We start from the raw sequence: 24,115 nt of genomic DNA on the forward strand, positions 1-24,115 counted from the left end.
GGGTCCTCTTCCCCCATGAAAAAGGCCATATTGGGTGTTATAGTGAGATGGCACGACCTTATTCATGATTGCCTGTGAGAATGGCTTGGGAGTATCCCTTACTGGTAAGTTTGAAGTTCATTCCCTGGTGGAACGTTGGTCACGTTGCTGCAAACTCCTCCGCAATTCCTCATTGGTTTTAAGCAACTCCTTGTTGACCCGCACATGCTCCTCCATAGCCATGCGAGAGGCTGTGATTTCTGCCATCAAACATTGTTGCAGAAGCTCTTGCTTAGCTTTAGCTTCCGCTTGCAGCCTCTTCTGTTCAGCTTTGGCTTTTTCGTTTGCTTCTTAAAGGACTTTCATGGTCTCCATGAGTTTTTTTAAGGAGGCGCCATCAGTTCCTTCGGATCCCAACACAAATTTGGATGGGATCAGGTTTTAACGTGTCCCACGGTGGGCGCCAAATGTTCTCGTCGATTGACCTCGGGTGGACTGGATGGAAGGCTCCGCTTCTGATCTGTCTTCTCTAGCAAGTCTGGCATTTGACTCTGTTGGACAGAGGGGCCTTTACCTGTTGATTACACTCTGACGATCAAGTCAGTGAGAGCACTAGAGATATCAAATCAGTTTCAGTCTTTGTATTCATAAACAACGTACCTTTACCAGGGGTCTCAAGCCTCTTTTATAGATATCCCGTCAACAACTTTCTCTAACGAGAATGTAATCTCAACAGAAGAGCATTTAATCATAACAGAAAAACCACCTGGTAACAGGCACGACTTATCTTTAGGTGCTAACAGTAGGAAAACATTATGTTTAACATGTCAACCATTATTCTTGGGTGTTTACTCTTTTATTCTCAACAACTTTTTAATTAACATGTAATTAACACGTATTAATATATAATTGTACTGGACAGAGTGCTCGATGCTCAGTAATTGGAACTCGGTGCACGAGGTGAGTAGGTAAGCTCGACTGTTGGGCCTATAAAGTGGGCCATGTGTTAGGCCTAGTTTTATTGGTAAGCTCGGTGGGGGAATAATTAAATAAGTTTTGTCATATATTAACCTATAGATAGGTATATGCATATCTGTGGTTGTTAGTTACATAAATATACGCATAAGTTTGTTAACTGAATACGTTGCATGTTGGTTACATGATAGTTACTGGTTGTTGAGAATAAAAGAGGAGCGCCGAAAGATAAGGGTGCACACGTAAAACAGAATGTTAGCGCACCTGAAGATAATTGGTGCCCGTGGCAGGTGGTTTTTCTTTTAAGATAAAAGATTAAGTATTTTCAGTTATACTTTCAGTTGAGATTATATTCTCATGAACGAAAGTTGTTACACGAATAGTTATAAAAGGGGCTTGAGACCCTAGGTAAAGGTACGTTGCTTCTGAGACTGAAACTGAATACTCCTTAAATATTAATAAGCCCTTAGTGACTTGATCGTCGGAGTGGAATCAACAAGTAGGGTCACCTCTATTTCAACCGAGCTGCATTCCAGTGCAACAAGATGTAGAACGGATTTCAGAAGAGACAGACCGCGACTAGAGCTTGTCACTAAGGTCAACTGACAAGGAAGTCAACCGACAAGAACAATAACTAACATGCACATTATAACAAAAAATAAATATTTCTTTATCTTTTATCTTAATTACCTTTTCTGGGCTGACTAACATCTGGGTCAAGCTCACGACCCACCTCTTGGGTCCAAACACCAAGCGAACCTCCCTCAAATACTTGGGCCGAGGTCACGAGCCCTCTTGCGCAGTACATATCCCATTCATACACTCACTAGAAAAATGAGAAAAACTCCGAGAAAACTAGTATTTCAAGAAATCCCCAATAATTTTATTATTTTGTGAAATTAACTTCACAAAACTATGATTTTAGCTAAAAGTTTAACAAAAAAGAAATAAAGTAGTAGTTGATTGAGTAATTTAATTGAAAGTTGCCTTGTTAACTTTTTCTTTTGAAAACCAAAATATAGAAAAATGTGTATAACGTGGCATTTGGAGAATGAAAATAAAGAGAAAATAAGATAAAAGAACATAAAAAGAAAATGGTAGATGGAAGTAGGTAATGTTGTATTGGTTATGAGGGTCAATCACAATCCCTCAAAAAGGCACCAAACCATACTGAAGCGAATCTGGTAAAAGCAGAAAAGCGTAGTTGGTGAACTTCGTTGGATCCCCACTGCACAAACTATTTGTTGCTTTTTCTTTCTTTCTTTCAATCACTCTCATAATCCTCTCTTACACTCCACGCACCACCACTACTCTTCCATCATCACTCTTCTCCAAACCAAGCGCAGGGTTCCTCAGATTCAGACCCAAATCCCAACTCATGGTACGCTCTTTCTTACCATCCTTCAATCATCGCATCATTCATATCCTGTTAAAACTAAATGACGCCGTTGAATTGAACACACCGTTTTGCGTTTCAGACGAGCACGTTGCGGCTATACTTGACCTGTATTCGCAACACGCTCGAAGCCGCAATGTGCCTCCAGGTACCTTCTCTCTCCCTCTCTCTCTATATATACATTTTCTCTCCAATCACGTCTTCTCTTCTGTTCTTCTTCGCTACGCTTCTAGAACTTTCCCTGTCAAGAAGTCGAAAGGCATAACAAGCCCGAGGTTGAACTCAAGTACGCTCTCTCTCTGTCTTTTGATCTAATTCAGAATGGTAAGAGAAAACGAACGAATCTAATAATAATGTAATTGAGATTGTAATTTTTGTTTTCGAAATATAATACGCCGATTCAAGATGTTCTTATTAAAAAATTCAAAACGATTAGATTGTGAATTTTGATGTGTTATGTGCAGGACCAGCCCCGAACTCCTCCTCAATCCGGTAATTTCCATATCGTTTTGTATCATTGTGTAGTAATTTCTGTTTTTAGTTTTGTTTCCATTCTATTTAAGGTATGTAACTGTGTTGTTGAATTGCCAAAATGTTATATAGGTTCTTTCTTTTTCTTATCTAATGTAGTAGTTAAGTTGATGAAAAGAGAAGTTAGGTTGATAGAAGCTTTGGTCTCAGGCTAATGGTAATTCATGCATGGTTGGGTCTTTTCGGTTTAGAATGAGTTCGGTAATATATATCTGTTTCCTAAAATCTATTCCTTCTTCAAAGTTCAAATTGGATGGTATCTAGGATTGTTGAGTCTAGCTTTTCAGGAATTTTGAATACTTGACCACTAAGCTTTTGTTTGGTAACCTTGCCCGTGCTCGTGTTTTAATGAATTTGTTCATTCCTTACGATCTTTTTCTTGGAATTATAAGGTCCTTGTAACTCAGCTTTTCACAATCAGTTTGTTACTTCTTGCCAATAGGTTTTTTACAAGTTGGAATATCTTGTAAATGCCTTTTCTTTAATTTTTATTCATATCCACCTATAGGTTGGAGAGGCCGACCCATCTGTTACTGCAGAGGTAGTAAATAGTTTGAGAAATTTGGTGCTGGTAGCTCGGCTGAAGTTGGAAGGAGTGTGTTTGTGCTTCAACACATGAGTTGATGGTGTTATGATGAAGTGTTTTAAGATTCCAATTAGAAGGAATGCTAGAGTTTGTAGGCACCATGCTTTATATTCTCTAAACCCTAGGGTTTCTTGATTGAATGGAGTGCTCAACTTCAAGACATACCCTATTCCAACATTGTCCTTGTGATGGAGGCTTCATGTAATTTATAGTGATAACTTGGGAAGATATTATAATTTGTTTCTGAGGCACATTTAATCTAAAAGAGGAATAACATGAAACAAGACTTGTCTAAAATCAGGAAAAAGGAACTGCAACGTAAATGAATACTTGCACTCAAAGGCCTGAGAGAGATCAACACAGAGAAGGTTCTTTGGTGGGGAGGATGAGATCAAAGAATCATCATTAGAAAAACAAGATGCAAATCCTCCTAAAAAATTAATGTTTTACTTTATATTGGGTGGATAATTGCTTATGTCAATTTAGTGCAAACATATATACATTTTTGGTGTTGGGCTTGGCTAGAGATCCTTTTTATATTTAAAGAAAATAAGATGAAAACATCAAACGGAAGTGGTTTAAATTTTTTTTTAAGTGATGAAAACAAATTGTTGAGATGTATCATGTAGATACTGCATTTAGGATAGCCCATATAGTTTTTAGTTAAAATTTAAAATTATTGTCTAGCATTCCATTGTACATGTTGTGCACCAAGTGCCAAATTGAGTTTAAGATCAATGAAAGAACTTTGCAACATGAATTGCGAATCACACCAAAGGAAGATGCAAAAAAGAACAAACACAAAGCTAGAAAAAGAATAAATTGTCTCATGTATTATGCAAGGTAAGTGTTTAGTTTGCATCACTTGGAGATACAATTCTCCTTTAGAAAGGGGACACATAAAACAGTTACAAGTTATTTAGAACTACAAACAAAATCATACCTAAAACATATGCAATAGCTGCTGGTCACTAGACAGTCTATCTCTCCATCATCAGACCATCTACTCACTAGACATTTATAACTAGACGTTCTACCTTAAAAAAGAGTTCAGTACAACACAAAAGTTATTGTGGCATCAATAACCAGACTGCCTTCTTCTTAGACATCTATAACAAGACTATCTTCTTCTTAGACATCTATAACCAGATGATCTACATTAGAAAATGTTCAATACACCACCAAGATCTACAATATACAATGAAATTATTTTATTGATAATTGACAAAATAGGAGAAAAAATTCTTTGAGCACAAACACTATAAGATCTAACAGTGTTAGGTTGCTACCTTTACAATCAGGCTTTTATTATCTTTTGAGTTCTTAAATGTAATAGTGGAAAATACATTGCTAGTTTTGATATTCAAAGCATTCCTATAGTCTTGAGGATTAAGTCCAAAAACAATATCTTTATGATAGGATGGATACACAATCTGAAGAAAAAGAGTCAAAGGAAAATACAAGTGGGCCAAAAGTCTGGCGTGTGAGATGAGGGACAATAAAGAAAAAGGTGCTGAGTATTGAGACAATAACTTAATTAGGGTAAATACATGTGTGGTAAAGAATGAGAGTGGGGGTGAGTAGTGAGAAGCAATTTTAGGGACATTTCTATTAGTGGGGTCGGAGAATTATAAATGATTGCTTCTATAGTATTTCATTATTTTTGTTAATGATATATTTTGTCATTTGGACTCACATCCCTTTTGTTTTAAAGTTCATGGTTAATGTTTGTCTGTCTCTGTTTTGGATATCAAATATATACTTACTGGAAAAAGATGAGCTTGAAAACAAGTTTTTTTCTAGTCTAATATTAAGATTTTTGGAATTTACACTCTTCTGTTATTTTGCTTTTGCTATTATGTTCATCAGCAACACAAATAGGATGTGGCTTTAAGTTGTCTTCATTAGAATTAAGCCGACTCTTATCATGATAGTTGTGCCTTAATCTTAATGTCTTCTTTTACCATACCTTTCTAAATTATTGTATACTTCAATTGGATGAAGCTGAAACTTGTAGGTGATAATTGTGTCTTACTGGTTTTTGTTTGACTCTACGTTCCTAAATGGTATATCACTCTTGCATCAATGCTTCATTGGAAAAATATGTGCATTTGTTGTAACAGGTTTTGATATGTCGAAATGAGGCTGAAAAGTGCTTAATAGAAACATCTATCAATTCATTGCGGATAAGTCTCAAGGTATATTTTTTCTTGTTTGTGAGACTAATGTTTTGTTAAAATGGTTTAAAATTCAGTCTCGTCCCATGATTGTGAAGATTGATTCAGTAACATCTGTTAACAAAGTCTAGTCTGAGTATCACATCTAGTCTACTATAGTGTCTAGGAGACTGGAGCTGCTTATGACCAAATGTGTGTCGTATTGTCCATGTGTCCTATTTGTTTAGTTATAGCACGTGTACAATGTTAGTGGGGTTGGCTTTGCTTATAAATAGGGACCCTGTAATGTCACTTATATAAGAGTTTGTATAGTTAGTTAAAGTTGTTACAATTGTTAACTAAGAGCGAGAGTTCATTGAGAGAAACCTAGAATTGTAATCTTTGTGTTCATAGTGTGTTCTATCGTGGATGTAATTTGAAGTTCATTAACACTTCCATTGAATTACGTGTACAATCTAATTGCAGTTGACTCTGCGTATAAATAGAGACCTTCTAATGTCACTCGTAAATGAGTTCGTTCAGTTAGTTAAAGTTGTTACAACTATAAACTAAGAGCGAGGGTTCACTCAGAGAGAAACCTAAAGTTGTAATCTGTGTTCCTAGTGAATTCTGTCATGGATGTAAATTGAAATTCATTAACACTTCAATTAAATTACATTACTTTTTGGGTGTGATCTTTTATCTCCTTCATGCCGTCATTTCTTTCTTTTGTATTCGTTTGCGATTATCAGTTTATTGTTTGTGTGGTAGACGAACGTGCAGTAAACTTGTGTGTAATATTCACAATAATGATTGGTTTCTTAGCTGGAGGCTGCTAAATTTGTGGCGTTTCTTTAAGACATGAACTGTCCATTCGGGCTCAGAACATCTTTCATTAACTTAGTGATTTTTCTGTATGCTTCTTCCTTCTTTAAAGCTTTCCTTTTCATGGTTAGCTGTTGATGTACTACATATCAACAATGTGTAAAACTTCAGATTGATGTACTGACTAATCTATACCTCTAATGAATATTGAAAGATATTCTACACAGTGTGTTGGAAATTTGGTATAACTAAATAGGGAATGGGAAGTAGAGAAGGTGAGTAGAATTTGAGAATAATAACAGAAAAAAATGGCTTCACTGTGCTTGGATGGACCAATAAGGTGACGGGAATTGATGTGCGGCACTTGGTCAATTGTGCATTTAAACTTTATTGTACCGGCACCAGTCCAAAAATGTCATAAATTTCAATATGATACCTTTACTTTTAGAGTCAGGACTCACTATCTTAGAAATTTCAATTTGTGAGGTCCATATATGATAAACAATGCAAACTAGTGTTATTGGGTTTTTCCAGAACAAGTTGTCTATATTTTATGAAAAGTTATACCTCAGTCATATTCTTCTGAGTAGACTCGTCATGTTTACTTTGTTTATATTTGACAGGTACTGGGTGTCATTTGTTTCCTCATATAGTTAGATGTATCTACCATATAAGATCTATGTTTAGGAGTCCCTGTGTGCGTGTGTGAATAATAGGAAATCTTAAAGGCTATTATTAACTTTTCTTCACTTGTGAAATAAATTCAAATAATAGCGTCAATAGTGCAGTAATAAGAGTTTTAAAAATAATTATTTTTACTGAATATATGAATATTAATTAATAGAGATAGTGCAGTCTTCCTAGTTATCTGAACTTTCTTGGATTCTCTTAAATGAAATTATGAAAGCATCTTGAATATGTTAAAAGTAGCTCTAAATTGCTAACATAACTTTCACTTTAAAACTTTAATAAACTGAAAGTGGTAAATTGGATTTATAATTTAATTTTATCAGCAGTTGACCAAACTAATCGTTGAAAGAGATTTTGTTTGAAGCATCAAATTCACATGAGATATACCAATATTCATGTCCCTAATTCCTTGTTCTAATTTATTCTTTCTCATCCTAAGCAGGTTAAGCAGGCAGATGAACTTGAAAACATACTGACCAAGAAATTTCTTAGATTTTTGTCAATGAGAGCTGAGGCTTTCCAAGTACTCAGGAGAAAGCCTGTTCAGGTTTGTATCTATTAGCATTAAACTAGTTTTTTTTTCCTTTTCATTTTCTTTTAAATTGACAACCGTGTCTGTTGATAAATTTTCTTATTGAATAATGCAGTGTCTAGTTATTTATAATGGACATCTATTGGAGATACTTGCGTGGAGTTTCATTGAATGTTTAAATTGTAGAAGTATTTGTTGAGGTTGTTTCCTAGATATTGTGTATTGCATGACTTGAATAAATGAGATGGAGGAGATCAGTGTATCCAACCTACACTGTTGTGCTTTTTTATTGGTGTATATATTATATTATATATATATATATCTATATATGCACATACACACATAAGAGTTACAAAATAAGGCAAGGCACATCCCACCCTAACCCTAAAGTTGGGTACATACAAAAGAAATAATAATAAAATAACATTACATTTTAACAGCATCATTCTAAGGTTGTGCTTTGATTGATGACTTATCATTATTACTAAAATTTGACAAAAGCAATAGGTATACCAGATTCACTGAAATTCTGTTACTTATTATTCATTTCCAAGGTAGTGCTTGGTTTAAAAGGTGAAAGAAATCCTCTACAGACATAAAACGGGGACTTGCAAAGCTATCCTTGCGTTTAATATTGTTTTCTTATATTTTGGCACTGATTTATATATTGAAAATACTGCATAGTGTCTATTTATGAGTGTTTTTTAAATTCTATGGTGGATTATTTACCTTCCAAAGAGTTTTTTAATTCACGTGTGAATAATTATTACTAAGAATCACAACATTGTTGGGGTAGTTTACTTTGTTCATATTGTTAATGATTATAGTCGAAGATCCCACATCGATTAGGGATAATGATATTTCATAGTATATAAGTGGTGCAAACCTGTTTTATAAGGTTGAGCCAGACTTAAAGTCAACTACTTAATATGATATTATAATCATTTAGAGCCTATACTAACGAGAGTTTGTTAGACTTATCAGGTCACCCGCTATTGGGTTGTTATCGGACCACCCATAATATATAGTCACACACACGTGTTGACAAATGTCGACGTGAGGGAGGTGTTTTAGAGATCTTACATCGATTAGAGATAATGATAATTCGTAGTATATAAGTGGGTGCAAAACTCGTCTTATAAACCAATTTTATAAGGTTAAATTAGGTTTAAAATGCATTTCTTAATAAGTCTCACCTTATAAGTTGGTTTTATAAGGTTGAATTAGACTTAAAAGTCCACTTTTTAATAATTCTAAATATAATTTTGTTTTCACTAGGTAGAAGACAATTTCTTTTATCATACTTCTGTTTTCTTGGTAACTTGTCAGTGACCATTGATGTCATCTTGTTGTTTCTCTTGGCAGGGATATGACATTAGCTTCCTTATAACAAATTACCACTGTGAGGATATGCAGAAGCACAAACTCATTGATTTTATAGTGCAATTTATGGAGGCAAGAATCTTGTTGACCCAATAATTTGGATTTGCATTTTATCACGTGACATGTAGTGATTATCTAAATTAGGGATACTGATTGGTTCAAAGAACACTATAACATGCAGAAATAAAATAAAATATAATAAATAGAATAACATTTTGATATTCTTTATTGAATGTTAGATACTACTAAACCTTATACGTAAACTTTCAAACGGGGTATAAATGATTTGCTTACAGATTTTTCCTGCCAGATTGGTATTTGGTATACTGCACTTAAAAAGATTTACTGATATTTTGAAACAGCAAGATGATGTTTTTGCTTGCTTTTTATTACCTTCCGACATATAAATGACTACTTTCATCGATCTTTTGTACTTTATATAGGATATTGTCAATATTAAAAAAATGTTTCTTCTACTTAGTTCTGGTTAATTGTTGGAAATTTAGTATAATAATGGCCTTCAAATTACAGGACATTGATAAAGAGATAAGTGAGCTCAAAATGTCGGTGAACACAAGGGGGAGGCTTGTTGCTACAGAATTTTTGAAGCAGTTTATCTGATGCCTTAGACTAGTTGAAACTGCCAAATCCGTGTAAATTGTACTTTGCAGGTCTAGTTTCACTTCACTTATCAAGTGCTTTGCCCCATGAGCCAATGGTATGTGGTTTTATTATATTTAAGAGAATTGAAGAATAAATTTTGTAGAGCTTAGTACAGTATATAAAGAAGTTCTGACAAACCTGCATGTCATTCGGAGTAATTGAAGCTACTAAAAGTTAGCACATTTGTCACTAAATTATTTGTTTTTTCGCCAATTTATCACTTCAGTTTTTTTTATTCATTATTACTATTCATGTTTTATCATCCAAGTTCTTTTCATAGATTTTATATTTTTTCGAAGTCTTTTCACATTTTACTTATTTTAAAATTCATAGTAAAACAATGATACTTTTTAGAGGCTTGTCATAATTTTGATACACATTTAAAAAATTATAAGCAAAAATAAAAGAAAATGAATTTTTTTGTGCGAGAAATGTGTGAGAAAAAAGAGATTAAATAATAAATTTCTAGGATAATAATAGTTAAATAATAAAAGATGCAATTAAGCCCAATTTAAGGTTGTGACTTTTTTTTTCAAATAAAATATATTTATTACATCTAAAATTCAATCCACTTGTATCAATGTGTTGCCTCCCGTGTCTCTCTCCTTCCTATTAAGTTATTTTTCAATTTTTACCAATACCACGTACTTATGTTTTCAGATATTGTTTTTAAATAAGAATGACAGAAATTGTACTTATATTAAACTCATGGACATCCTTTAACTTCTAGAATATATATTACTTTGGTTATATATATTTTTTAATAAAATCACATTCATGTGTCTTTTAATTTTTAAATATATATTCATCACTTCATTGATTTAAATATAAAATGTGCATTTCGATCAAGGTTCTGGATGACTTACAAGGAATTGTTGAGCATGCTAGAGATGGCAGATAAGTTGAAATTTCTCCCAAAATCTAAAAGGAACTTGGGTCGCGAAAGGAGACATGGTGATAGTTCTACAAAGGGTTTGGGTATGATGTGGAACATTGTATAGCTCTGGGCTATCAGTTAGCAGGCTTGGTAAAGGACGGATTCTTAAAGGAATATCTGGAAGGGAACCAGGAGGGGTCGAAGGAAGAGAGTGTTAGAATTGTAGGCCTTAAACAAGAGGGGATGAATTGTTTTCAAACGTTTTTCGGAAGTTTTGAAGGTATGAAGAGAATCAAAGAAGAATCCCAGCCAAAGGAATAAAAGAATGCAAGATAGAAAACAATTTTAATTGAATTTCATAAATTCAACAGGTTGTTTCTGCGATTGAACCGGTTGTTTCTGCGATTTAACCGGTTGTTTTTATCAGCAGTGTATAAAAACAACTAAAAATAGATATACAAGAGTTAAGGGAGAGAAAAAATCACACAAGCAATTTTATACTGGTTCACTCTTATACCAAGAGCTACATCCAGTTCCCAGAAACCTCTGGGTATGCACTAAGTAATCAAAAACCAAATTACAAACACACAACCACCAAAGAAGTGATATTGAACCCCTTAAAAACACACACTTCCTTTGGCACACACAATCACACCACAAATCAGAAAACCCTCTGATTATGTGAACACAAGTCCTTAAAGAAATACAATTGAAGGAAGAAATAGGATTGATCACACCTGGTACAAATCAAATCAAAGTACACAACAAGTCTTATTTTACTCTTAGAGAATGTTCTCGCCGGTTGACTCAGCCGCCATTGACTTTAAAGGCAGATGGTGGCTCCTCCTATCTCCTAGTGGTTTCTGCTCTCTCTTTGGGTAGCTGAGAGTGGCTCCATTGAAACAGAGGGGGCCCTACCTGTTGATTGCACTCCGACGATCAAGTCAGTACTGGGCTAGAAACAATAAGTATGTGAAAGCAGTTTCAGTCTTAGAAACGACGTACCTTTTCTAGGGTTCTTACCACCCTTTATATAGGATGTATTAGGTCAAATTCCCTATCCCTCAAGGATCTTTCCTTAAGTGGAATTAGGGTTCACTGGCGAGGCATCTTGTGACGCGTTGCACAAGCTTAGCGCAGCCGCGTCACAAAACTTGCCTCTTCTGGAGTGCAATCTTTCTAACAGCGCTGTGGCGCCATTTGTTTTGTGGGTGCCTTAATTATTCACGTGCCATGCATGCAGTCTTTCCATGTAAACCCTAACCATTTTGGGCCTTAGCGCCTCTAGGGAACACTTGCTTGTGTCGTACCCGAATGTACTATACACACCCCATGCATGATCCTCTCGTGATTTAGGTATTTTTGGTATTTGTGTGTTAACTCATGTTAACTCATACTATTTGTGGGGCCTAGCTTACGTGGCCCACCATTACTATCAGACCATCGATGTCCGAGTTCCGATGTCTTTCTCTGGCGTCGATGACCGAGGTCTGGCCTGTACACAAGCCCCCCAGGCTCGAGCTGTAACTTGTTTCAGCGAAGAGGCTAAGTGATTGCCTATGACGACCTACGTGACACTTTAGGGACGGGACGTGAACAGTGCACCGAAGTGACGTCTCACCATACCTTTTCCACCAGCGTACACGTGGCAAGATCAACGACTAAGGCTCGTTTCCGCTTGCGCTTCTTCGTATACGTTAAACCCCCCAAAACCCCTACGCTCTTTCACTGTTTCATTACTTCACTTAGCATTTCTCAAGCACTTTTTGCTCCCAGCACGCTTTCTCTTCTTCCTCAACCACTTCAACCCTTCGAACCCTAATTGCTCAAAGGTACGATTTTTATTTTATGATTGCCCCTGCTTTATGATTTTGATGCTCATTATCTGCTATAACTGTTTTGGGACTGTTTATGTTTTCTGCATTTTATGATTCATGCTATTCGTTTTCACGTATTCTCTGTTTTTCTATATTCCTGAGTCGCACCATCTTCTTCCTCTAAACCTTCGTTTTTTCTTCTTCTTTTTATCCTCTCCTTCCTTAGCTCTTCTTTTCGAGATGGCTCGAACCCAAACTACACCAAACCCACCTCCCTCCATCGACTACAAATCGCTTTACCGCTGGGCTCCCGATAGCCTTCTCACAGAAACATCTCAAATCACCTCCTTTAAGAACATAGAGGCGTACAAAGAAGGTGAGTCTGATGAGAAGTATCACATTTTCTGGAGGGAGCATGATAGGTTTGTGAAGGTTCTGCCTTGTAGGGAGGGCGAACCCCCGCGCAGACCCTGAAGACCCCTTTTTCTTCATGTACTCGACCACCTTCAAAAGGCTCAAGCTTCGCCTTCCATTCACGGGGTTCGAGCGTGCGCTACTGACCGAGGTCAATGTGGCCCCTGCCTAGCTGCATCCCAACAGCTAGGCATTCGTCAGGACCTTTGCCATCCTCTGCAACCACTATGGCCATATGCCATCGATGGATGTTTTCTTGTACTTCTTTGAAGCGAAGAATCTAGGAAAGAAGCTGTGGATGAGCTTTGATCCTGCCGGCAACTTGGACGTGGGTGAATCGCTTTGTAACACTTTCTGCCCTGTCTTCGCGACTGTGTCTCCTGAAGAATCACCTTCTGAACTCTGTCTCTCTGATGGCTTCAAGATGTGACCTGCAAAATACACAGACGGCGCCTCTAGCGGCCGTTTGCACTCCGACGATCAAGTTAGTTCAACAGAACCACCAGAAACTGGGAACTTAGTAAAATGTGTGTGTGTAAAACTTGCACTCTGTTTTTTCCTCCCCCCTCACTCTCACTCTGATTCTGCCTTTTATCTCTCTTTCCCTGCTCCTGGGCATAACAGAATTCTGTTATGCTTTTCTGGCATGTGTCAGAACCCTGTCATGCTTTTCAGAGAAAGCGTACCTTCAGAATCAGCAATGGGGAGCGTGAGAGTCTGCGCATGTCTGCGCTTGGCTGCGCCTGTCTGTACCTTTAGCGGTACGGAGTGCTCTTTTGTCTGGACCGCACCCCTCTCAGATGGTGACACGTGGAGGCCTGCAACTCACATCTAACCACACACGCGTCACTTACTGGAAGGGCTCTAGCGCCTCTCTTTGTCCGCCTAAGCTACGCCCTTGCGGAGTAACTTAGGATGCTTCTCTTATCTGGGTAAATTGCACACTCTTAGGAGCGGATGTCGGGCGTGGCTGGTCTAGGCGCACTCACCGAACGTTACTCTCTGTGTAGGCGACTTACCCTTCTGGATGACACGCACGTAATGGGTTGAGGGAATCACCAATCACTGACTGGCTTACTAGTTCCCTCAGGCCACTCTCGTGCATGATTCCTTGAGGTGTGCTCATGCGAGGTCTATGCGTAACGCTCTCGCTGGGAACCTTAGTCCCGGTTTAACTGCGTGTAACACGAGACCCCGATGACAATACACCCGATGACTGATCAGTGTTTATTCGCTACTCGCGCTCTGCCTCCAGGCGCGAGTCTGGGAACTGGTCTGCTGGTGGTCACTTGGCTACTGACCACCGATCACCATTCTGGGTGATCTATCCCCCGACCTCTCTTCCGCCTGATCTGTCGGTGGTAACTTGGTTACTGACCACCGATCACCTCTCTTGGCGATCGTCCCCCTACCTCTTTGCCACTTAGCCCACGTGTCACCCTGCGAGTGGTCCACGTGGTTCTCTGATGCTGACGTCATCGACTACCGATGACCGATCGGATCACAAGCCCCCCAGTCTCGAGTCGAGAACTCGTTCTCAGCGAAGAGACTAAGTGGTCGTGCCCTCAGTCTACGTGGCAAGTGGGGCCGCCTCACGTGCCACCTCACGTGCTGCTTCTTTATCGTTTGGACTTCCTTTCTTAATCTCGCGACACGTGGCCCCATCAACGGCCAGCGCTGTGCGTCGCTAGCGCTTCTTTCATTCAAATTGGCGCGCCTTTCCACTGTTCCTTCATCTTCTTCATTTGACTCCCAAACTCTCTGCGAACTTCTCTTCTGCGCACCCATCTTTCTTCAAATTCTCTGTGATCCTAAACTCTTGCGATCATTCAAAGGTATGGTTTTTCTTTCCGCTGGCCCCTTTTTGGCCATCTTTACCGATTGTATTTATCATTCTAGTCATCATGCATCCATCTTCCCTGTTTTCTTCTTCTCAACCCGCGCTAGGGTTTTTCTCATGTTTCCGCTTTGGCTTCTGCCTCCCCTTCTTTCTCCTTTACCTGGGCATTTCTTCCTCATTCCCTCTCTCTGTTTTTCACCGAACCATCCATCACTCTCTCCCTTTCTATTTCTGACCCTTCGTTTTCCTCCATTGCAGCTATCTCTCGATGGCTCGCTTGAAGCAGACCGCTCGTGTCATTGCCTCTTCTTCTGGTGCACAGCCCTCCGTGAGTGCACCAGCTTCGCCACCGCCTGTTGTCACCTCATTCCATGACAACGCCAAGGTCTATGACTGGGCCCCTCTGGCGTTGCTATCTGAAACGTCCATCTTGCTACCTGAGGACCATCTTAACTCGCTTCTGAACCACGACCGGGACGAACCCTCGTGTTCCATAGACAGGGAAAACGACTTCCACATCCGAGTCCGCATCCCTCCCCGAGGGATGCCCATTTGCGCTGACGACAGGGCCACCAATGGGGTGCCCTTCGTTTTTGTTTACTCCGCGATCTTCAAAAGGTTGAAGCTGCGACTCCCCTTCACCTTCTTCGAGAAAGAGCTGATGATGGAGTTGAACGTCGCGCCCTGCCAACTCCACCCCAATGCCTGGGCCTTCATCCGGGCGTTTCAGATCCTGTGCAACCACTTTGGGAACAACGCCTCGGTGGAGGTGTTCCTCTACTTCTTTGAAGCGAAGAAACCAGGGGATAGGTTTTGGGTCAGCCTGAACGGGGTTGCTGGACGGGTGCTTCTGGGCCTGTACCAGCAGTCCTTCAAAGACTGGAAGGGCAGATTTTATATGATATCCGCCACCCCACAAAGCCCTCATCTGCTCGAGGGGTACCCCCTCTACTGGGTTCCCCAGGTTCAATTTAAAAAACCCAAGGACCTCGAGACCATGGCCCCTTACGAGCGCGAGCTGTGTGGGTTGCTCCTGGGGGCTAAGTATGACTCCGCTCGCCTCATCAAGGATGAGTTTGATGTGGTTTCCCTGAAGAAATATATAGGTAGTTCTTTCTCTGCCGCCCCTTAGGACATTTATACCTCCTCATGCATGCTCTTACACTTTTCACCTTGCTTGCGTCTCTTAGCTGTCTAATTTTCCTCTTTCTTGCCTATGCAGATTCAATGTCAGGGAAAGATAGGAGGTTGGCGGTGTTGGAGCTCGCTAAACGCCGAGCGGCCAAAGGGACTGGCTCTTCCTCTTCCACCACTGAGCCAATCGAAGCCCCTCCGCTCTCGGTCGCGCCAGCCGAAGGCCCCGAGCAAGGGAAGAAAAGGAAAAGACTGGTGAAGGCTTCTTCGCTGGTACCTGCCGCTGCTGCTGCCTCAGTGGAAGAGGAAAGCTCAGGCTCCCCCCTCATTCACCGCCAGAGGAAGAAAACAGTGGCTGAGGGGGTCTCGTCTCTCCAGCCTGGAGGGATAGAGGTGGTAGAGGTAGAGGAAGGTTCACCACCTCCCTCTCCCTCTACTCGACCTGCCCCAGAGCCCGCATGCCCATCTTCTCCTGGCCAAAAATCGCCCCCAACCTCTCAACCGCCAACTTCCCCCCCAGCAGGCCAATCACCTGGTCCATCCGCTCACCCTGCTGGGGGTGTTTCTGCTCAAAACGAGTGTGCCCCGCCTCCAATAACAATCTCCACCGCCAATGCTGAACATGGTGGATCTGGCTCGCGCCCAAGCAACACTGGAGCCAACCATGAGAACTTCAGTAGAGTTATCTCCATGGTGCGACAGTACATCAGCAATGGGGAGCTCGTCGACTGGAGCGGGGAGGAGATAGACGCACACCCTGCCAAGCAGGTGGTGCTCTCGCTGGAGTTCTCCACCCAGCATCGCAAGCAGAAAGCCCTGGAGAAAAGGGTGAAGGAACTTGAGCACGACAATGAGTCGCTGCACAGTGACCTTGAAGCTGCTCAGGGGTCTGTCGAGCTGATGCGAGGCATGGTGGAGAAGGCCAGGAGGGAGTACTTGCTGCAGGTCCAGGAGACCATCAAGATGGAGATCTTGATGGGGCAGACTGTTGGTCCTCTGGACTGCAAGGTGGCAGAGCTACAGGCTGAGAATTCCTCTTTGCTCGAACGGAGTCAGATGGTGGAGGAGTTACAGGCTGAGAACGCCTCCCTACGCCAACAGGATTCTCAGCGGGTGGAAATGCTCAAGGCTGCCAAGGAGGCCACTGCTGCTGCCGAAAGGAAGCTTGAGGAGGCAGTGGGCAAGCTGTCTGAGGCTGCCTCCTCCCTTGCTACCCTTACCACGCAGAGGGATGCTGCAGAGGCTTCGAGGCGAAGTTTGGAGGCGGAGAAAGAGGACTTGATGAACGTGGGCGCCGATTCCCTCATTGATGGATTCGAGCTGGCGCTCGAGCAAGTCCGCTGCGTCCTTCCAGAACTGGACCTTGCGCAATTCAGCATTCATCACTCGGTGGTAGATGGGAAACTTAGGCCTCCTACTCCCTGAATCTCTTCCTTTTGTAATTTTGACTTCTTCTGTACAAAGTTTCATTCTGTAACCTTATGTTTCTGCACCATTCAACTCTTTGTAACTGACAATTGTATGAACATCTCTGGTGATATATCTTGGTTTCAATTGCTCAATTTCTCTTTGTATTTTCTTTGGACTCCACTTATCTTTATGTGCGCGACTAACTGTTAGCTAGTTTAGGTTCAGCGCGATCTAAGGCTTTACCTTTCCTTTCGCACACGACTAAGTGTTAACCAGCTTAGGCTTAGCGCGATCTGCTTCTCTTACTCTTTGCGCGCGACTAAGTGTCAACCAACTCAGGCTTAGCGCGATCTGCTTCTCTTACTCTTTGCGCGCGACTAAGTGTCAACCAACTCAGGCTTAGCGCGATCTGCTTGATCTCGACTGGCTATTCCCTCAGCTTGGTGTTTAACAGTCCTCGTGCGCTGCTTTGTGCTACTAGCCAATTACCGACAACTCATCAGTGATCGCTCTTTAGTCCTTACTTAGCTTTCTCTGTCGCTCTAGCGCTAAGTGCATAAAGGACCTTGACATCGATTGCTCAAAGTAAGGCCTCATCTTGGGGAAAAGGAAGTGTTTCTCGCTAACCCCTTTCCCTTTCCCTGAGGTCATCACCCTTTGGTGGGTTGAGTCGCTCACTCCCTGTCTCACTCCTGGGGTTAGAAAGGTTTTCTGACTGAGAGTCTTACTGGGCCAATATTGGTGCATGCCAAGTGGGTAAGGACGTTTTGTCAAAACCTTTCCTTTCCTTCTCTTGGTCTTACTAGCACCACTGGCCTTTCAGACCTTTCTGCTTGCGCTCACACCTGGGGTGAGGAAGACTTAGATCGGTGCCAGTACTTGCACCTAGGGCAAGTAAGGCCTAACCAATCACCTGCACTTGCACCTGGGGCAAGGAGGATTTTAACTTTAATACTTGAGCACACTTTATATGCTGGAAATTTTTCTTTAATTGGGTGGCCTCGTTAAAAACCCTCTTTAGGGAAAAGAGTGCCCCCTTGTCTGTTCAACTGTTTCCACCACAAACAAGGCATGTGCCTTTTAGCGTGAGAACGCCATTACCGTACAATTTTAACTGAAATAAAATTTTAAATGGGTGGCGTTCCACGTTCTGGGGATTGCTCCTCCCTCCAAAGTCTCTAGGCGATAGGCTCCGTTCTCTAACGTCTCCACCACTCTGTACGGGCCTGTCCACTTCGGGGATAACTTATTCTGCATGTCATTCTGATGCGCCTTTCTCATCACCAGATCACCTTCCTGGAAGCGCCTGGGCCTCACTTTAGAGTTGTGCCTCCGCTCGACTCTTCTCTTCACGGCTTCAGCACTGACTCTGGCCTCCTCTCGCACTTCGTCTAGCAGATCTAGATTCACCTTACGCTCTTCATTGGACTCTTCAGCAACGAAGTTCAAAAATCTGGGGGAGCTCTCCTGTATCTCTACAGGAATCATGGCGTCTGTCCCATAGACAAGGCTGAAGGGTGTCTCGTGGGTGCTGGACTGTGGGGTGGTGTGGTAAGACCACACAATTCTGGGGACCTCCTCTGCCCAGCCTCCTTTGGCCTTGTCTAGCCTTCGCTTCAGCCCCCTGAGCAGCACTCGATTTGCTGACTCCACCTGCCCATTTGTTTGTGGGTGCTCCACTGATGCGAAAACCTGTTGTATCTTTAGCTCTTCACACATCTTCCTTAACTGATGACTGGTGAACTGGGTGCCATTGTCGGAAACCAGCCTCTTGGGTATTCCGAAGCGGCAGACAATGTTCTTCCAGACGAAGTGTTCGACTTTCTGTGCGGTGATGTGTGCAACTGGCTCTGCCTCCACCCACTTAGTGAAATATTCGATGGCCACAATGAGGAACTTCATCTGCCTTGTCGCCAGGGGAAAAGGTCCTAGGATGTCAATCCCCCATGTATGGAATGGCCACGGGCTATGGATGGACCTCAACTCCTCAGGGGGTGCCTTGTGCCAATCTGCATGCAGCTGACATTGTTTGCATCGCTGAGCAAACCTTATGCAATCTTCCTTCAGCTTCGGCCAGTAGTACCCCGCGCGGAGTACTCTACTTGCCAAAGCGCGACCACCTACATGGCTTCCGCACACCCCCTCGTGCAACTCAGACATGAGTCTGGTGCATTGCTCGCCGTGTACACAGATCTGCACAGGGTGAGAAAATCCAAATCTAAATAGGCTTCCATCTATGAGAGTAAACTTACTTGAACCCCTCTTTATTCTTTTGGCCTCTGTCAGATCGAGCGGGAGTACACCATCTTCTAAGTATAGCCGGTATGGCGTCATCCAGGTGTGGGGTTCCTTCTCCGCGTGGACCTCCATCGACTCACCAATCTTTGAGGGTCGCGATCTCACCCTCGGCGCTCTCAGCGTCTCTTGAGTCAACGACCGATGACCGATCGTTAGACGCTCCATTGACTTGTATACCTGAAGCACCTGGTTGTCTGATACAAACGCGCGCGGCACCTTCAGGGTCTCCTGAATGACAGTCCTCTGCTTCCCCCCCTTGCCTGAGCTGGCCAGCTTGGCAAGCAGGTCTGCTCGGGCATTTTGCTCTCTTGGCACATGCACTAACTCAAACTCAGTGAAGGACGTCTTCAGGAGCTGCACATACTCCAGGTAGGCTGCCATCTGGGGATCCTTTGCTTGGAACTCCCCCGTAACCTGCCCGGTGACCAGTAACGAATCGCTCTTGGCCAGCAGATTTCTTGCTCCCATTTCTCTTGCTAGCAACATTCCTGCGATCAGGGCCTCATATTCCGCCTGATTGTTGCTAGCTTTGAAGGCGAAACGGAGGGACTGCTCGATCAGTACCCCATTTGGTCCTTCCAGGATGACTCCCGCGCCGCTTCCCTGCTGATTAGAGGAGCCATCCACCGATAGCACCCATCGGAAATTTAGCCCTTCTATAGGTGTCGCGATGGATGATAGCTCGACTACGAAGTCCGCGAACACCTGCCCCTTGATCGGTCCTCGGGGCTCGTACTGAATATCAAATTCTGACAGTTCTACTGCCCATTTGACCATCCTGCCCGCTACATCAGGTTTCTTCAATATGTTCTGGATAGGCAGATCAGTCATCACGACCACCGTGAAGCTGTGGAAGTAATGCCTGAGTCTTCTGGCTGAAAACACCACCGCCAGAGCAGCCTTCTCGAGGGCCTGGTACCTTGTTTCAGGGCCTTGCAGCACCTTACTCACGAAGTAAACAGGCCTCTGGGCCTGGTCCTGCTCTTGCACCAGGACTGAACTGACTGCCCTCTCCGTAACAGCAAAGTACAGACGAAGAGGGATGCCTACCTGGGGCTTTCGCAGGACCGGTGGGCTCGCCAGGTACCCCTTTAGCTTGACGAAAGCCTCCTCGCACTCCTGTGTCCAAAGAAATCTGCTGTTGCGTTTGAGACACTGGAAGTATGGGTGACCTTTCTCCCCACCAGCGGACATAAATCGGGACAGTGCTGCCAAACGACCGGTGAGCTGCTGCACCTCCTTCACCGTCGTTGGGCTCCTCATTGCCACGATCGCCGCGCACTTCTCCGGGTTAGCTTCGATTCCTCGCTCTGTCAAGAGGAAACCCAAGAACTTCCCAGCCTCCACACCGAATATGCATTTCTCAGGGTTGAGCTTCAGCCTATACTTGGCAATGGTGGTGAATAGCTCTTCCAGATCAGCCGCATGATGCTTCTTCTCTTGGGACGTAACCACCATGTCATCTACATAGGCGTGTACGTTTCTCCCCAGCATGGGCGAGAGCACCCTATCCATGAGCCGCTGGTAGGTAGCCCCCGCATTCTTCAACCCAAATGGCATGACCTTGTAGCAATAGCAAGACCGTTCCGTCATAAACGCGGTCTTGCATTCGTCCATTGGGTGCATCCTGATCTGGTTATACCCTGAGAAAGCGTCCAAGAAGCTGAGCAGCTTTCCCCCCGATGCGCTATCGACTAGAGCATCTATACTGGGTAAGGGGTAAGAATCCTTGGGGCACGCCTTGTTGAGGTCAGTGAAGTCCACGCACATTCTCCACTTGCCGCTTGCCTTCTGCACCAGTACCACATTCGCTAGCCACTCGGGGTACTGGATTTCTCTGATATGCCCTGCGACAAGGAGCTTCTGCGCTTCGTCGTGGATCACCTTCCTCTTCTCCTCGTTGAATTTCCTTCTCCTCTGTCGCACCGGTCGAACCATGGGGTCCATCGACAGACGATGGCAGAGGAAATCGGGGTCGATTCCTGGCATGTCGGATGCTGACCATGCAAAGGCATTCATGTGCTTCTCAATCACACCCATGATCAGCCTTCGCTCTTCTTCAATGAGGGATCCCCCCAACTTGAATTTTCTTCCCCCGATGTCCACTTCGACCCATCCTTCAGCTGGGTGGGGCCTTCTCTCACTGGCAATGACCGCTCTCGCGATCCCTGACTCGCGAGGAGTGATCGCGCCTTCCTCTTCTTCTTCAACTTGGGCTACCTGGGAGCCCCCCACCGCAGCGTTCTCCATCCTCTGAGCGCCTTGTGTTTCCCTGACCGCCAATCACTCTTCGCGCACGCCTGGTGGTGGTTTTGTGGTGACGTGGCACACACTTCTCTTTTGCTTCAAGCTGTTCTCATAACAGCGTCTTGCCTCAGCCTGATCCGACTTGATGGTTATCACGGTCCCTTCCATCGACGGCAGCTTCAACTTCATATGCCTTGTCGATGGTATTGCGCCCAGTCTATTGAGCGTTGGCCTCCCCAACAGGACATTGTACGCAGAAGGGGCGTTCACCACCAGGTACTTTATCTTTTCAGTGCGGGCTGTCGTTCCGTCAGTGAACGTTGTCCTCAGCTCGATGTATCCCCGCACTTCTACCTGATCCCCTGCAAAACCGTAGAGACAACCAGTATACGGTCTTAACTGATCAGGGGACAACTGTAGCTTGTTGAATGTTGGCCAGAACATGACATCCGCCGAGCTTCCTTGATCTACGAGTACTCTATGCACTCGTCTTCCTGCCGTGATGAGAGAAATGACCACAGGGTCGTTGTCGTGTGGGACAACGTCTCGTAGGTCAGCCTTCCTGAAGACAATGTCCACCTCAGGGTAATGACTCTCATTCACTGCATCTACCGCCATCACAGATCGAGTGTATCTCCTTCTTTGTGAAGCTGTGCATCCCCCACCAGAGAAGCCTCCAGCGATCGTCTGCACTTCCCCATGCACAGGGACCTCATGCTGTTGCTCTCCAGTTTGGGATCCTGATGCGCGATCACCCTGTGGCTCACGCAGGTAATCTGCTAGAAAACCAGACTTCACCAACTCTGCCAGTTGGTGTCCCAGCGCCAAACAGGAATGAAGTGTATGTCCAAAGGCCTGATGAAACTCACACCATTCATTCTTCTTCCTTCCGAGTACCTTGTCTGTCTTCTCTGGTACTCGTAGTCTTGCTGCTACGGCGGGAAGGGCGATGAGATCCGCCAACCCCACCATGAAGTTGTATCTTGGGGGCGCGTTATTCTCCCTTGCACGCCCCTTACTCTGGTCTTTGCCTGGTGCATAGGGACGAGGTTTTTCCCGCCCCTTCTTCCCCTCTTTGGCCTCATGCACCCTCGCTTGCTGTGGTTTTCCTTGCCCTCCACGCGGTCTGGGTGGTGCAGCACTTCCCCTCTTCTCAGAAACCTCTGTTTCTGCCACTATGTGCGCCACCGCACGTCGTCGGATCTCTGCAAAGGTGCTGGGATGGCTCCTGATGAGAGACTCACTGAAAGGGCCAGGCAGCACTCCCTTCTTAAACGCGTGCACAAGCATATCTTCATCTTTGCTGGGTAGTCTAACCACTTGTGCTCCAAAACGGTTGAGGTAGTCTTTCAGCGACTCCCCCTGGTATTGGCGCACGTCGAACAGGTCGTAGGACACCACTGCAGGTGCCTTGTTGATGATGTATTGCTCGATGAAGAGCTTCGAGAACTGAGAAAATGACGTGATATGCCCTTCTGGTAAACTCACGAACCACTCCATGGCGATTCCGCTCAGTGTGCTCATGAACATCTTGCAGTATACAGCGTCTGAGCCCCCAGACAACATCATCTGGGTGTGGAATGCCGTCAGATGCGCCTCTGGGTCTTCTACCCCTTTGAACGACGCTTTTACCCCCACCAGGTTGGGAGGCACCATGGTTCCCATAATCTCAGGGGAGAATGGCATGGGAAATGCCCTTGGAGGTGAAGGCTGCCTAGACACCCTTTCGTCAACGACGTGCTCCCTCTGCGCCTGCAGCGTTCTTCTCAACTCTTCGTTGACACGATTCAGTTCGTCGTTCCTGCTTTGAGACGCAGCCAACTCCGTCTGCATCCTTTCTTGTTCGACTTTCGACGCTGCAGCGTTATCCTGCAGCGTGCGCACCATTTCCAGGACCTGCGCCATTGTCACAGCTCCTTCATCAGCGGATGGCGCAGGTGATGGTTGTCTGTTTCTAGGCATCTTCTCTATCAGAGAAACTGACAAAACTCTGGTGAGCTTTAAAACTGTGGTATATATGGGACAACGATTCACTCGGGCCCCACGGTGGGCGCCAAATGATCCTGCCGGCAACTTGGACGTGGGTGAATCGCTTTGTAACACTTTCTGCCCTGTCTTCGCGACTGTGTCTCCTGAAGAATCACCTTCTGAACTCTGTCTCTCTGATGGCTTCAAGATGTGACCTGCAAAATACACAGACGGCGCCTCTAGCGGCCGTTTGCACTCCGACGATCAAGTTAGTTCAACAGAACCACCAGAAACTGGGAACTTAGTAAAATGTGTGTGTGTAAAACTTGCACTCTGTTTTTTCCTCCCCCCTCACTCTCACTCTGATTCTGCCTTTTATCTCTCTTTCCCTGCT

The 24,115-nt window shown here is 43.6% G+C and overlaps 1 protein-coding gene across 1 annotated transcript; it reads left to right on the plus strand.

The window, feature by feature from the left end:
* The first annotated feature begins 2,041 nt into the window (after positions 1 to 2,041).
* On the plus strand, positions 2,042 to 9,910 carry ARPC4 (binding protein). Its single transcript, XM_090296650.1, has 8 exons — positions 2,042 to 2,335; positions 2,433 to 2,498; positions 2,584 to 2,636; positions 2,815 to 2,842; positions 5,591 to 5,665; positions 7,581 to 7,685; positions 9,036 to 9,125; positions 9,585 to 9,910. Exons 1-8 carry the CDS (start codon positions 2,333 to 2,335, stop codon positions 9,672 to 9,674), a joined length of 510 nt encoding a protein of 169 aa, XP_090152776.1. The 5' UTR covers positions 2,042 to 2,332; the 3' UTR covers positions 9,675 to 9,910.
* The last annotated feature ends 14,205 nt before the right edge of the window (positions 9,911 to 24,115 follow it).

The sequence above is a fragment of the Phaseolus vulgaris genome, chromosome 10 (assembly GCF_051622355.1).
Source record: "Phaseolus vulgaris cultivar YP4 chromosome 10, ASM5162235v1, whole genome shotgun sequence".
NCBI classification, from domain to species: Eukaryota; Viridiplantae; Streptophyta; class Magnoliopsida; order Fabales; family Fabaceae; genus Phaseolus; species Phaseolus vulgaris.